At 31.3% G+C, this 16,382-nt stretch overlaps 1 protein-coding gene, 1 long non-coding RNA gene and 1 pseudogene across 3 annotated transcripts; all 3 read left to right on the forward strand.

Annotated features, from left to right (window-relative positions):
• Positions 1-802: 802 nt before the first annotated feature.
• LOC114165420 (uncharacterized) lies at positions 803-2,081 on the forward strand (annotated as a pseudogene). Its single transcript, XR_014984940.1, has 3 exons — positions 803-813; positions 1,034-1,349; positions 1,586-2,081. The product of XR_014984940.1 is annotated as an uncharacterized LOC114165420 (transcript).
• A 768-nt stretch (positions 2,082-2,849) lies between these two features.
• LOC146882453 (uncharacterized) lies at positions 2,850-3,847 on the forward strand. Its single transcript, XR_014985025.1, has 2 exons — positions 2,850-3,489; positions 3,635-3,847. It is a non-coding gene; the product is annotated as an uncharacterized LOC146882453 (long non-coding RNA).
• An 8,267-nt stretch (positions 3,848-12,114) lies between these two features.
• On the forward strand, positions 12,115-13,229 carry LOC114165419 (receptor like protein 24-like). The gene is made up of 2 exons (XM_085667410.1): positions 12,115-12,315; positions 12,360-13,229. Exons 1-2 carry the CDS (start codon positions 12,115-12,117, stop codon positions 13,227-13,229), a joined length of 1,071 nt encoding a protein of 356 aa, XP_085523536.1.
• Positions 13,230-16,382: the final 3,153 nt, after the last annotated feature.

Raw genomic sequence — 16,382 nt, forward strand, 5'->3', positions numbered from 1 at the left:
AGTTGTGATTGGCACAACATTGAAAACTTATAAGATAATTTATGGTCGTTCCTTTTAGCCTTTGCATTGGCATCATACCAGTGATTTGAATCTTGGAATATAACACTATGTGCTTTACCATATGAAAACTTTCTGATCTCTTATAATTTTAGGCAAACAGTGCAAGAAGACAAGGCTCTGATTTATGAGGACTAGAAAGAGAATATTCTCCCCCTATTGGATTTAGCACCTTTAAACCTAAACCCGAAATTCTTTGACATAGAACAATACTTTGCAGCGAAAAGTCTTATATCTTCACGATCCTTTGAGATTGATGATTACCATGGTTTTGGCATGGTTCCTTTCGCAGATCTATAAGTAGAGCCTATGGCCATTAACATGGTTTTCTTTTGTAGTCTTAGTGTACACCTTTATTTTCCATTTCTTACATTTTAATTTCTCTGTAACTCAAATTTGTGATTGGTTGACAAGAGCGATAATTTCTAGATCTAGCTTTAAGGCTTTTCAAATTCAACAAATGCTGATAAATTTGATCTGTCAAGAAAATTTTGCCTTCTTGTATTTGTATACTATTTCGAGAATTGCAATAGTGCATCAGAATCTGGTGATGCTTTACTTTTTAATTTAAGTAAATGGTTGTAGCAAATTTTCCAAAGAGATTGACTGTGTGTGTAATATGCACAAATTGTCTTTTGAGCTAGAAAAAACAAATACAACATATGATATGAAGCAAGAAAATAGCTAACAAACAGGACTATAATACAATACATGCTTTTAGCATAGTAAAAATTTAATTCGAAATATGGAATTGTTGTATTTGTAAACGAATCATTGTATGCACACAAAACTTTTGTTATTGTTGTTGTTCCCATCCAATTATTATGATATTCCCATTGGCTCTGCTTTAAAATTTTAAAAATAAAAGTAAAACAATATAAAAATGTAACTCTAAAATGTTCAAAAACTACATGACACAATTGTTATTTTGAAGAGTCCGCGCTTTCCTGTTTATGTATAAGATCTAGATTTGAAGATTTTCCCATTCTAATAATGTGTATACTGTCTTCTACACTAGATTCAATCATAAAACAGGTGCAGAAGATATGCATTTCACTGCTATGTCCTCTAATTATGAATCAGGTAGTGATGTTGATGGTAGTAATAATGATAAGGGCATTGTTAAGGAAATAGAAGCATTGGTTCAAAATTCCTCTACGGATATGATTGCATCAATTGATGCTAATGTTGGGAACAACATTGATAGTGATTTGGAGAGTTCTTCAGTTAGCGAGGATGATACTTCTATGTTGGAGATGATTATGATAAAAGATGTCAGTAGTGGAACTGAGGTGAGAATTTTCCTTTCAGTTATATGATTTTTCTTCTTTGAGTTAGTGATTTATCATTTTTTTTGTCATAGAAACGACCTCATAGTAATACATGCTTATCTATAGTACGTAGTTTTGCAAATATGCTTTACACTTCGAATTGAAACGTTCAATGTGTTATGCTACTCTTGACGCAACCTCTTATTATTCCCTTGAAGTTACAATAATACATAAGAGTTCCTCTTGCCTAATAACAGGTATTTTATACTTATGGGCTATTGGGTAATGCTGCTTTGCTTCATAGATATGGATTTACCGAGCAAGGCAATTCCTATGATATTGTAAACATAGACATCGAGTTGGTACTTCAATGGTGTTCTTCAGCTTTTTCTGACCGCCACAGTAGAGCAAGAGTTTCCTTTTGGATCGGTATCAGTTGTTGGGAATTGTCCTGAATCAAATGGTGGAACTACCCATTTGAATGATAATATCTTCCCTAACGAAGCATTTAATATGAGCAAGAAATCCTTGCTGCCTAAAAGGGTTTGTGATGCCTTGTTGTCACTTGCTGACATGAGGAAGAGTCTCTATGGTTTGAATTCACTGGAAGATGATATTGAAGCATTGGAAAGGTGTAGTTTAGTTAGAGAGAGGAAGCTGTATCATTCTTTGGTGTTGCGCATCAATGGAAGGAAGATTCTTCAAAAGCTCATTCCTTTTCATCTTGGTAAGTTTGTTATGTTTTTATGCTAGTTAGTTTGAAACTTGTGTACTTAGCGATACAAAAGAAAAGGTTTTTCAATGTAGAACCTTGGATCATGTATACTGGAATTTTAGAATATTTTCAATTTAATAAGCTTTCACAACTTCTTGTTTAAAAATAATATAAGTAATTAATATTTTTTATATGCAGGGTCAGAGATTGATCCAAACCTTATATTAGTTGTTTTTCTTTCTACTCTCCTTTTTGAAAGCTCATTCTTAATGTTCACCAAATTAAAGTTTCTTTTCTTGGATTCTTCTATGAGTTCAATTTACTAGTGATTTATAAGTTATGTTTCTCTCTGTTATGATGATTTTGTATCTTATATATGTAAGAAACCTGAATAACCCATAATTTAGATTTAGAGGAGTAAAAGTTTAATATGTTCATTTATATTTGGATTATAGGTTGGAATATTAGCGTTAATAAACATTCCCATATATCTTTTTTTGAGAATCTTTAGAAGAATGACTTGCACCACTAGCCGTTGCAACACTTAACCCTGATATTGATTTTGTATTAATTTTGGAAAACCTTGGTAACTTTTAGTAATATAGATTAAATTTATTCTCTTTGTTATTCCAGAAATTTAAGCACCATAAGTTTAGATTTAACGGGCATAATGTAATTCTTCATTTGGAATTAAAACTACATGTATAATAGGAATTTTAAAAATTAAAAGTACTAGTTTTTATATACCTTTTCATAATTTTTATCGAGTTACAATTTTTATTTTCTTTTAAACTATTTTAAATTTGTATTATAAAAATTCATTAAAATTATTGCATAATGTTTTAGTGTTTAAAGTTTTAATCTAGTATACCATAAAACTCGTGCTTCTTTGCTCTCATTTCTTTGGTGCGATTTCAGATAGAAAGTCGTCCAGTGAAACATTACCCATGGCTAGTAAGGTCTCGTTATGATTCAAAGCATGAGAATGTCAAGTGACTAGGATTTTTTTATTTTATTTTGAATTTGCAATATTATTAGTAATTTGTGAGTAGTAATTTTCAGGTTCTGCATAATGATAGGAATGATTATTACATAAGAGAATCCACTATACTCAATCTTAATCAGGTTTTTTATTTTATTTTTCTTTTCTGAGATTAAATTAAATTTAATTGTTCTCATTAGTGCAGATTTTGCTTTTTACCTCACCTTATATGCCTTGGTTGGTCAGGAACCGAAGCATATAATGGCGCGGTGGCATTTTTGCAATTCCAGACAACTTTTATGCCTCGGTTCAGCGAAAACCCGAAGCAAAAGAGGGTTATATGCTTCGGTTCAAAAAAACCGGTGCCAAAAGAGGTTAATTGTGGAATGGTGATTTCTCTGTTTCTCTCTTCAGCTTCGGAAGCGATTTAGGAGAGCTAACAAGCCTCCTCCACATTTATCGATGTGAGTTAATCATCGATACCAAATAATCATGATTTTTGTGCAGGTCAATGATCCAGTAATAAACTATTTTAGTATATGCATGTTGATTTCATGATTTGAGATTGACGTCCTTCTTGCAGCTAATATTTATCTTTTATAATTTTAGCAAACCAGTGATGCAAATGAGCCTAAGTCTTATATGGGTATAAGAGGATCATCTGGTGGTAGCAACATTTAGGGTGTTGATGATGTTTTTTAGGATGAAACTATTTTAGTGTATTATGAACTTTGAGTAAGTATGGATTAAGTTGTAATTGTTTCAATTTAAATTGCTTTTATGTTAATATGTTGATTTTGAGAATCAAAAGTTCTAATGATATATATTTGAGCACTTTGGTTGAAGTATTTGATTGAAGTTTACAAAAAAATATTGTTGATATAAAAATATAAGTACCTCAAATGGTGACATACATTGTCAAGTATAGTAGGAAATTCTAATTACAAACAAAATATTGTTTTTTATGAGATATGAATAACGCAAGAAAAATACAGTAATAAATCCACAAATTAAATAATACAAACGAAACAGGTTTTATAATCCTCGAATTGAGGAGGGTATTAACTCCCACAAAAAAAAAATGAAAAACAGGAACTTTGGAATCAAATAGGTTTATGGAAATAAAAGAGGTTTTAAACCTCCACAAAATAATAGTCATGAATAGTAGAGGTTATAACCCTCCATTAAAAAACTTCCACAATATAAACCTGGTACCAGGGGTTGTAGAAAACTTCCACAAATAACTTATGGGGAACCTATTTGTGGAGGTTTGAAAAACCTCTGCAAAATATTTTGTGGAGGGTAAAAACTCCCGCTAAACAAAATTAAAACCTCTGCAATTTAGCTTTTTTTTTTTGTACTATGTGTAGGTGAATGTCTAATTGTAATTTTGTGAAGGCATTGCTTCTAAGCAGAATTCTTGATTAGTAAATCAAGTTCTTAGAAGAAAGCTGGATATGTAGATTCATCTTGAATCGAACTAGTATAAAACTTGTTGCATTCTCTCTTTCTTTTTATTCTTTTTTATTATTCTTAATTGTTTGAATTAATCTATTAACATAAGTTGGTAAATTGATTGGAGCATATGATAAAGATGGAAAAACACTTCAAGAACTTTTCAAAATACTAAAAATCTTGAAATACCAATTCAATCTCTCTTGGTTGACATATATTAGACTTATCTAAGTTAACCATTTCGATTAAAAAAATTCATTACATTTTTTTTATTTTAAAAAATTATAAAAAAGCGCAATGAAAAGGAAATTTACCTTTTTATTTTCATTAAAATTTATAAAAATTAAAAAAGAAAATTTATTTTCAAACCAAACCTATTGAAATGAAAATGGGATTGTTTTTGACGGCTTCAATCATAATCTTAAAGTGATTTTGAGGATAAAAGATTGTAATTAGATTTTAACACAAATTTATGACAATACCAATATATATTTAAAATACGGGTTAAGTATGTTTTTAGTCCCTGAACTTTGCTCCAAAATTGGAATTCGTCCCTGGTCGAAACTTTGATAAATTTCGGTCCCTAAACTTTAAAAATGAATGAATATAGTCCTTTTAACCCAATTTTGTTAACTTTTTTTTAGGTTTCGAACGCATTTCTCAGTAAATATTAGGGTTGTTTACGCCGTTTGACACATTCTCGGCTCAATATTTACTGAAAAATGTATTCGAAACCTAAAAAAAAGTTAACAAAATTGGATTAAAAGGACTATATTCATTCATTTTTAAAGTTTAGGGACCAAAATTTATCAAAGTTTCGACCAGGGACGAATTCCAATTTTGGGTCAAAGTTCAGGGACTAAAAACATACTTAACCCTTTAAAATACTTATATCTTATTTTCTAATAATAAAAAAAAAATTATAATATTTTTGGTTAATGCATACATAAAAAATATGATGCTGGTTATTTTTCATAACCGTTTAATAAAATGATTATTTTTGAGTAACCATTTTCTACTAATAGTAATAAAATATGAATAAATGTATTCAGCATTAAATATGTCAATTTAAATATTGGTAATTGAATGATGTTTTGTATTAAATTAGAGACTTTGAATTAATGGACAAAAAGTAAAAGTTTTCATCAAAATTCCTAATTTAAACATTTTTGTATTATTTTATTTTTTAAAATCTTAACTAAAGTCATTTAGGTAAAGTTAATAAATAATAGAAAAAATGTAGTAATATTTTATTTTATTTTTTTAATGTGGATTATCATTTGCAAAAGGAATAAATGCGTATTCCATCAAGAGAAGTTAGATGTGGTGAAATAAGTAGTACTAAAATAACACAAAATCATATTTTACAAATAAAAAAAAAAACAAAAACTGTTATAAAATAAAGCTAATAACATAGAGAAGAATAAAGAATAGGAGGAAGAACTGAGAGAATAGAAAACAACTTTTTTGTGTGTTTTATTACTGATAGGAAAAGTCTTATATATAGATACAACATGGTAACCCAGAAAGGATATAAATCAAATAGTTGATACAGAATATTCCATAAAGAGTAATGAATCATATGAGTATCAATCATATCAATCATATGAGTAATTGTATCAAATCAATAGACGACCATTAATTCATAACACTCCCCTTGGGTGTCCATTGATAAAAGAATGTGTCTCGTTAAAACCTTACTAGGAAAAATCCTTTGGCAAAGACTTTGTAAATAATATTGTTCTTTACATCTTTTATTTCTCCCCTCATGTAAACTTACATTATTAAGATGAAGGAGTCAAATTTTGTGAACCAATTGCTCAAAAGTTCCTCTTGGCAAAGACTTTGTAAATAAATCTGCTAGATTTTCACATGAGTGAACCTTTTAGATCTTTACATCACCATTTCTTTGAAGATCATCAGTGAAAAAGAATTTTGGAAGAATATGTTTTGTTTTGTCTCCTTTAATATCCTTTTTTTTTTTCAATTGAGCAATGCATGCACGATTGTCTTCATATATAGTTCTTGATTTCATTTTTCCCGAGGATAAACCACAAGTTTGTCGTACATGTTGAATTATAGACCTTAACCAAACACATTCACGACTTGCCTCGTGCAATGCTAAAATTTCTACACGATTTGACGATGTTGCTGTTATTGTTTGTTTCATAGATCGCCATGAAATCGTTGTGCCACCACATGTGAACAAATATCCTGTTTGTGATCGACCATTATGAGGATCTGATAAATAACCTACACCTGCATAACCCATTAAATGTGATTTTGAATCATTTGGGTAAAATAAGTCCATATTCATAATGCCCTTAAGGTAACAAAGTATTTGTTTTACTCCATTCAAATGTCTTCTTGTGGGTGAAGAACTATATCTTGCTAACAAATTTATAGTAAATGCTATATCAGGTCGAGTATAATTAGCAAGATACATTAGTGCTCCTATAGCACTAAGATATGGTACTTCAGGATCAAGGAGTTCTTCATCTTTTTCTTGAGGTCTAAAAGGGTCTTTATCAACATCTAATGACCTCCCCACCATTGGAAGGACAAAGTTTTGTTTGGGATTAAAAATTGAGCATTTAAACAAAGGTGTTTTTGTCCATATACTAAAACACCTTTGTTTAAATACTCAATTTGTAATCCCAAACAAAACTTTGTCCTTCCAAGATCCTGCATATCAAATTCTTTCTTTAAACAATCAATTGCCTTTATGAGCTCATTAGGAGTTCCAACGATGTTTATGTCATCTACATATACAACAATTATGGCAAACTCATTTTTGGATCTTTTCATATAAATACAAGAATAAATAGGATCATTTCTATATCCTTCTTTTAATAAGTACTCAATAAGACAATTATGTCACACGTGTCCTGATTGCTTTAATCAATAAAAGAGCTTGTTCAATTTTATTGAATAACCCTCTTTAGAATTTGCCTTGTTGGGACAATAAAATCCTTCAAGGATTTTCATATAAATATGATTCTGAAGAGAACCGTACAAATAGGCTGTAACATCATCCAGTAGATGTAAATGCAAACTTTGTTGTGCAACTAGGATAATCAAATATTGCAACATTGTTGCATCTAATGTAAAAGTTTCGTCAATGTTGACTTCATTTTGGTTACATATTATATGATTCATGTCATAATTTGTTGAGATTTCATGCTTTTCAAAAATTTCATGTATTAGAGGTTTTTCTGGAACTAAATCATTAATTATGTCAAATAAATATTTTGGGATTTCTACCTTTTCAATTAGGTCATCTTGCATTTTAGCTTTCTTTCTCAGTTAAGAGTTTTTATCTTTGGAACCAATAGGCCTACCATGCTTCAAACGTGTCTTTGGAACAAACAGGCCTACCACGGTTCAGGCGTGTTATGAATTAATATCAAATATACTCGAAGCATTCACAACTAGTATATATGATTTGATTACCTTTTATGTTAGTAAGAGTATTTAGTAATTGATTGACTAATTTTGTAAATGAATTATCCTTTGAACTTCCAGTTCACATTCTTTTGTACGAGGATCAAGATAAGATAATGATAATTCATTCCAACCAATATTCTTTTCCAATTGTTTTCTTTCTCCCCCTAATGTTGGAAAAACTTTATTCATCAAAGTGACAGTCAAAAAGTCGAACGGTAAATAAGTCTCTTGTTGGTAGTTCAAGATATTTTATTATTGAGAGAGAATCATATCCAACATATATTCTCAATCGTCTCTAAGGACCCATCATAGTCCCTTTTGGTGGGAAAATTGAGACATATACACCACACTAAAAAAAATTCTTACATGAGAATATTAGGTCATTGACCAAAATCCAACCGCATAATAGAGTATTTGTGATAACTTGTTGACATGATGCAAATCAATAATGCAACATGCAAAATTGCATATCTCCAAGTAGCCATTAGAAGATTAGCTCTCATAAGTAATGATCTTGCAACCAATTTTAGACGTTTTAGTAATGATTTCGCAAGTCTATTTTGAGTATGAACATGTGCTACTGGATGCTCAACTTCAATTCCAATTGATATACAATACTCATGAAAAGCATGAGATGTAATTTCACCAATATCATCAAAACATATTTTCTTAATCGGATAATCTGGGAAGTGAGCTCTTAACTATACTAATAACTTTGCAAATACTTTTTGTGAGCTGATAATAAACAAATATGTGACCATCTAGTTTATACATCAATTAAAACCATGAAATATATAAATGATCCACATGGTGGGTGTATTGGACCACAAATATCACCCTATATTCGTTCTGAAAATGAGATTGACTCATTTCTAATTTTTCTGGTGATGGTCTTATTATCAACTTCTATGAACGTATAGTACATGAGAACTCATTGGTCTGAAGAATTTTCTTGACTCTTAAGTGGGTGTCCACGTGAGTTTCTTAACCCTTTTTTTCGCATAATAAAAGATCCAGGATGACTCAACTAATCATACCAAGCAAGGAATTATTTTTCATTCGTAAACTTCTGGTTTGCCATGACATGCATTTGAATTGTACTAATATATGCGTAGTACAAATCATCCAACTAATCATGCCAAAAAAGACATCCATTTTGATTCATAAACTTCTTATTTACCATGACATGCTTTTCAATTCTACTAATTTATGTGTAATGCAAACCATAAGAGAATGTTCATAATTTCTCCAATACATTTTTTTTTCAACTCAATTGTAGAGATATAAAGATATTTCATATATTTTCCATTGTTTGTCTCAATATGATATCCATTAAGACAAATATCCTTAAAACTTAATAAGTTTCTATTCAACTTTTTGGTAGAAGTATAATAGCTCTTCCAGAGCCTTCAAATATATTTGTAGTTATATAAATAATACTAACCTTGATGTCTCGCATTATCAAACAAAAGAAAAATTTATTACTCTTGAGAATTGTATAAGTTGTTGCACTATCAATAAGAAACATATCCTCATCATTGGTATTAGTGCCAATATTCATTCTTCATATAAACGTAAATATCAATATGATATTTTTTTCACACTCTCATAACCAATGATGTGACCAATGCTTCCATTTGGTTTAGCAAAGAAAATAATAATATCAAGATGAGTAGCATCCATATGGCCATAATCAGAATCACTATCTTCATAGTCAAAGTGTGGTTTTATGTTCTTCTCATTATTTGTAGATGCTTTGGTGTACGACAAGTACAACTAAAATGACCTTTACCACTATAATGATAATATATACTTTTATCTTATTTGTTAATATTTTTCACATTTTCCTTTTTCCTTTTTCACATTATTGTGCCACTTCTGGTGACAAAATGTGTCTTTGAAATTACATTTATGACCATGTACATAATCAATATAACAATCATGAAAATATAAATCAAATATTGTTGCATTCACTTCTAGGAATGGAGCAAAACCAGTTGGGCGAATCTCATGATTTTTCATCAAAACTTCATTGTTTTGTTCAGCCATACAAAGGCGTGAAATAAATTCATAATATTTGTAAAATTTTTTTCACAATATTGTTCTCACAGGAGCAAATTAGTTGCTCAGATACTTTATTTTTTTCTTTAATGATATCATTAAGACCCATTGCATCTAAATGTATTTCATCATTTAATATCCAATATAAGTAATTCTTGCTTGTAATATCAAGGGTCACAAATCCCACAAATTCAAAATTTGTAAGGTTTGACATGTTTAGAATTAGCATAACAAATAATAGTAATAGTAATAATACTAATACTACTACTACTACTACTAATAATAATAATAATAATAATAATAATAATAATAATCAGACAAAGATGAAGATTGATAAAGTTAAATCATTCTTGCGATGAAAATAACAATATAAGATAAAATTGATAAAATTATAAATGAAGAAAGGATTAAGAAGAGTCTAGATGAAGACATATGCAAAACATTGTCCTCAAAGAGAAAAAACTTCCACTAGCCCTCAGTTGGTTGCACTAACCCTCAGTTGATTGGAGCATCGTGTTGATAACGTGTTATAAAATAAAACTAATAATATAGAGAAGAATAGAAAATAGAAGGAAGAACAGAGAATGAGAGAATATGGAGCAACTTTTTTGTGTGAGCTTATACTGGTAGGAAGAGTCTTATCTATAGATACAACATGGTAATCCAGAAAAGATATAAATCAAATAGTTAATAAAAAATATTACATAAAGAGTAATGAATCATATAAGTATCAATCATATCAATCATATGATTGTATCAAATCAATGGACGACTATTAATTCATAACCTTATTAATATTAAGAATATTCTAAAATACATAGTTTTGGAATTGTTAATTAAACAAAACCTTAAATCCTAATTCCATCAATTATTTTGAATTTTTTTCATTCATTTTCTTTCTTAAATGTATTTTCAGAAAAAAAAAAAACATGAACAGTCATGTTAAATAAAATTTAATTTCTTCATATACCAAATGAAATTCAAAATGGAGTAAATAAAATTCATGAAGATGTCAAAATAGTTGTAATATATATGTTTACTTAGTTAATAACAACAAATATGTAAATGAATTTCAAAAAAACATATATCTTTTTCAATTTATTCGATATAATTGTATTTCTAACACGAACTCAATTATTTATATTTATATTATTTATAATTTGTCATTTAAAAAAAATTAAAATATGAATTTGTACTGAAACATGAAACATGATAATTGCACTAGATGAGTCCACCAATCGTCTGATTTTTATATTTTTACATAGTCTATTCATTATATTTATTTTGAATGATTTACTATTTATGGTTTTAGATTTGCTATTTACATTTTCTTTTATGTATTGTCTAACCTTTGTATCCTTTCAAGATTTACTCTTTACGTTTTTTTTCATGTTCTATCATTAATAGTTTTATATAACATTTTGGATGATATAACTTTTGTATTTTTACAGATTTGACTTAATGGTTTCTGTATCATTCACCCTTTCTTTTATACAATTTATTATTTACATTTTTATACATTTCCTATTTCATTTAAAATTAAATTTAAATTCTTTATTTTGATTAATTCAATAAGAATATATTATTTAAAATAATTATATATGATATATTTTATTATATATATATATATATATATATATATATATATATAATTTAAATATATTTCTCTAAACAATCAAAATATTATTATTTAATTTTATTAAATAAAATATTTAAATTAAATTATAACTATATTATTTATGAATTCAAATTTATAAAATAAATATGTTATAATTTTTAAAATCCCGTGCACATATTATTTATGAATTCAAATTAATAAAATAAATATGTTATAATTTTTAAAATTCCGCGCACGTAAAAATACTAATACAAGACAAAGTTCGGAGTAAGAAAATAATGAAATTAATAATAGCATTGAAAATGTGGGCCTGGAGTGAACCTTCAAGAAACCCAACTGGAACGTTCCTAAAAAGTGGCGATGGTGGGTTCCTAGTGAAAGTCACCATTGACCAAAGACTTTCCCGTGGAAGAAGTTGCGAGCTTTTACACATAACAAATATGCTTTTGGAAATGGGAACAACTATTTGTATTTCAGTTTTCTACGGTTATCATAGTTACAATCTACAATGAGAACCGAGTTAGTCTCAGCACTTGTGGTGATGCCATTGTTTTGGCTGTGCCTCTGTAACAACCTGTTTGTGGTTTCTGGCCTTTGTCATGATGATCAGAGGTCATTGCTGCTCCAACTCAAGAACAACCTCACATTCGACTATGAGAACAGACTAGATTCATGGAATCCAAGTAAGGATTGCTGCGGCTGGATGGGGGTATCTTGTGACAAGAAGGGACATGTTACTGCCCTTGACCTCAGTGGAGAACCAATGCCACATGGCCCGTTCTTCAAATAGTCGATCTAGCAATTAACAATTTCAGTGGCAAGCTACCTCAAACCTTCTTCACAAGGTGGCAAGCAACGGTGTCTGATGAAAACCAACCAGCATACATGGTAAAACGTATCAATTATGATATGCATAGAATTGGGACAAAATGGAGCAAATTATATTATTATGATTCAGTGACAGTTACAATGAAAGGGCAACGGAGGGATCTGGTTAAGATTTTAAGTGTTTTCACTTCGATTGACTTCTCATCCAACCATTTTGAAGGAGAAATACCAAAACAGCTATTTGACTTTAAGGAACTCTATGCACTGAACTTGTCAAACAATGCTTTTTCTGGCCAAATTTCACCGTCAATTAGAAATCTGAAGGAGCTTGAGTCCCTAGATTTATCAAATAACTCACTGGAAGGAAATATTCCCACAGAGCTTGCAAGTTTATCTTTCCTATCATTCTTGAACCTCTCCTCGAATCATTTGGTGGGAAAGATCCCAACAAGTACCCAACTTCAGTCATTTCCAGCTTCTTCCTTTCAAGGCAATGATGGCCTCTACAGTCCTCCATTGACTGATGAATTCGATGGCAGAGAGCCAGGGGTGTTACAACAACATCAAACCTTAGTTTCTACCATTGATTGGAATTTTCTTAGTGTGGAACTGGGACTGATTTTTGGCCATGGAATGATTTTTGGTCATGGAATGATTTTTGGTCCACTCTTGTTTTGGAAGCAATGGAGGATTTGGTACTGGCAACTTATTAACAAAATTCTCTGTCGGATCTTCTCTCAACTCTATTTTGAATATGCAACAAAGAGGGGTCAAACCTATACAACTCTAAGATGAACGAATCATGATAAATCATTTAATATTTTGTCATGTTTATTTTTCTCAATTCAATAAATATATTTTTAAGTTGTATAGATTAAAAAAATTTAAGTACGTTGATACATTTTAAGAGTTAACTATGTTTTTATGTGAACTTTAACATAAAATTGAAATTCATCTTTGTTCAAAATTTGATATATTTTTTATTATCAAACTTCAATGATGAATGAATAGCATCATCTGAATCCAATTATGTAGAGGTGTCAAATCCGTTTCATGATAACATTTGAGTTGTTTATTTTCGATTCATTGTCTATTGCAAAACATATTTGAAACGTCAAAAAATTATTAAATAATTGAATTAAAATGATTATATCTATTTTTCTTTAAAATTTGAAGACAAAAATATATCAGAATTTTAGACAAGAATAAATTTCAATTTTACATAGTGACTAAAAACATATTTAACTAAAAAAAAATTGAAAAAATGTAGCAATTTAACTCTTGCACAAGAAAAATATTGAGAGTTAACACATTTATCAATAAAAAAATTTATTTATTTTTATGTCTCGTATGTAAGAAAAAATTGATGTGCCTAATAGAAAGTATTTTGAGAAGTTTTGTTCTCTCACTTTTTGAAGAGAAGTCGCGCTTTAGTTCTTTAAAAATGTCGTGATTTCAACAAAATATTAACCACTAACATTTTTCGATAAGAAAATCTATTTATTTTTATGTCTCATATGTAAGAAAAAATTGATGTGCCGAATAGAAAGTATTTTAAAAGTTTTTTCTCTCACACTTTTTTAATACAATTTCCCTTTACTTCATTTTTTGGCGAAGGGAATTGCGTTGGCTTTTAGAAAATTGAATCCAGGTAACTGTGTTTACAAATATAGTTATTGACGTGAAAAATATATTTCTTAAGAGAGATTAAAAAGTTAAAATATGTTTTAGTTTATGTGTTAATATTTTGTTAATGATGCAAACTGTAATAAAAAGTTAATTTAAATGTATGTTGTTATATAAAATATTTATTTTAAAAGACATACTTAGTTGTTTCACCAATTTGTTTGATGTAAGAGATACTAAAAAATAAAAAATTATTCCAACAGAGAACAAACAAGATAAGTTAGGCACAAGCGTCACCTTACCCATGTAGTCCGCTATCTCCTCAGTTGACCTCTTCCCGATTGGTACATGTCGGCTTGTATTTATAGAGCCTTAATTATGTTTGGTTATGTCATGGGCTGGACCCTAGTTTGGGCTATAGGTGGGCCTGGGCCTTGGCCCAGGCCCTTAGTTCGATTATTGCGGGCTTATTGGATGTCAGGGGGCTTTCATTTCGCTAAGTCTTTAGGGACGGTCTGATCTGGTTACTTCTCCAGTTGGCTGATGTCGTCTTTGGCCGTGCATTGTCCTAGGTTGGCCGTTTTGTTATGAGTTTAGGTTTATGCCGGCTCGAGGCGTGTACTTGGGTTGTTTTCGGCATATACGTGGGGGTCGTTATTTATATGGTTAAGTTGGTCAGGTACGGTACACCAGTCCCCCAACCTTTGCCGATATAGTATATTGGTGAAGGATGATATGTGCTGATGTGCTAGTCGTGACCGGTTAGGTGTGATACACCAGTCCCCCAGCCTTTAAGTGTGATGAACAATGTTAAGGCTAAAAGATATGAACGAATATCGAGTAGGTGAAGGGGTTTGTGGCAGGTGAAAGGGTGTCAGAAGGCTGATTTAGGGAGGTTTGACGCCGCCATTTTGATACTTTGTGATGATTGAAATGAGTTATGTTTTTGGTGGGAAAGGGTTATGACGTTTGAGATTCACGTGTATAAATGAAGGTAACGTTGGCAGTGCATTCACTTTGTCTCATTTGCAAAAAATCTGTTCGTGTGCGTTTTAGAGTTGTCCAATATCTTCCTTTCCTCCTCCGTCATCTTTTCTAAAAGAATCAAGTATGTCTAGTAGTAGCGATAGGGTTTCGTTGTCAGATTCGGGTAGTAAGCGGTCTAGCGATAGTGGAAGTAGTCGAGATGATACTAGTGATAGGGAAGAGACGAGTAGTGTAGGGAGAATTCCAATGGAGAGGGTGGTTGAAGTTAGGGAAGATCCGCCTGAGGAGTTGGCGGAGAGCAATTGGGTGGCGGCAGACATGCGGACACAGCGATCGTTGTTCCGGTGGTCGCGTTTGTTAAAGTCGTGGTTGAACTGCACACATATTTTCGAGAAGGGGGTGCAAAAGCACATAATTGCTCCAGAGCGGGTTACCGTTGTGGAATGTGTGTGCCATGGTCGAGAAGGAGCAGCCGAAGAGTTCTTTTACATGTACATGTGCCATTTCTCGCAGCTGCACATCCGGCTATCGTTCGACGAATTCACCATGGGAGTGCTGCGATTATTGAACGTCGCCCCTACTCAGCTTCATCCGAACAGCTGGGCGTACTTACAAGCTTTTAAATTATTGTGCATGGCGCTGTACTTGGAACCGTCTCCTCGAGCATTCCTATACTTTTTTGTTACGATGCCGAAGAGTCTGATAACATGGTTGTCGCTAATTAGTTGGCCTGGTCTCAACAGATTGGACGCTTTCACTCAATTGTTCAAGCATTTTAAAGATGGGTTCTTCAAGGTTGTAGTGAAACTGGCTGGTCGGTCACACTTCTATATGGCTGATGGTAATACTAAATTTTCGTTCTTCTGGACCGGCAACCCTTGGAGATATAAGGTGATATCGAAGGAGGATTTGTCGGTGGTTGAGAAGGATGTGGTGGATACTTTGATGCAATTTAGCGATAAGATGCCCACTAAGGGCTTAGTTAGGGTGTATAATTCGGTTCACCCAATTATAGATATTGAAGGTATTTTTTTGTAACTTTGAGCATTGTTATACGTTCAAGTATTTTGACGATTTGTGTGTTGTGTAATTTAGGGCATATGGCGTAGCTTGGCAAGAAAAACTTGACACTTTTCCAAACCTTCCGTAAGGAAAAGGCAGTGAAGGCTAAAGCTGCAGGGAACACTGAGGTCCCCAATCTGCAAGATTCACTGGTAGACGTCCACGTGTATGGTGGTACTAAAAGGAAAGCAGAGTTGCCGACTAGGCCAGGCAAAGGTAAAGTGGGGTGAAGGGGCCGGAAGCTGGGTTGATTGAGCTTCCGGAGACTACCGT

This window comes from Vigna unguiculata, chromosome 10, assembly GCF_037176805.1.
Source record: "Vigna unguiculata cultivar grain cowpea cultivar isolate G323 ecotype 2 chromosome 10, ASM3717680v1, whole genome shotgun sequence".
Lineage (NCBI taxonomy): Eukaryota > Viridiplantae > Streptophyta > Magnoliopsida > Fabales > Fabaceae > Vigna > Vigna unguiculata.

Coding starts and splice junctions, on each gene's coding strand:
- LOC114165419 (XM_085667410.1), top strand. CDS start 12,115: ATGAGAACCGAGTTAGTCTCAGCACTTGTGGTGATGCCATTGTTTTGG. Junction 12,316..12,359: donor ATTGCTGCGGCTGGATGGGG/GTATCTTGTGAC, acceptor CCTTGACCTCAG/TGGAGAACCAATGCCACATG.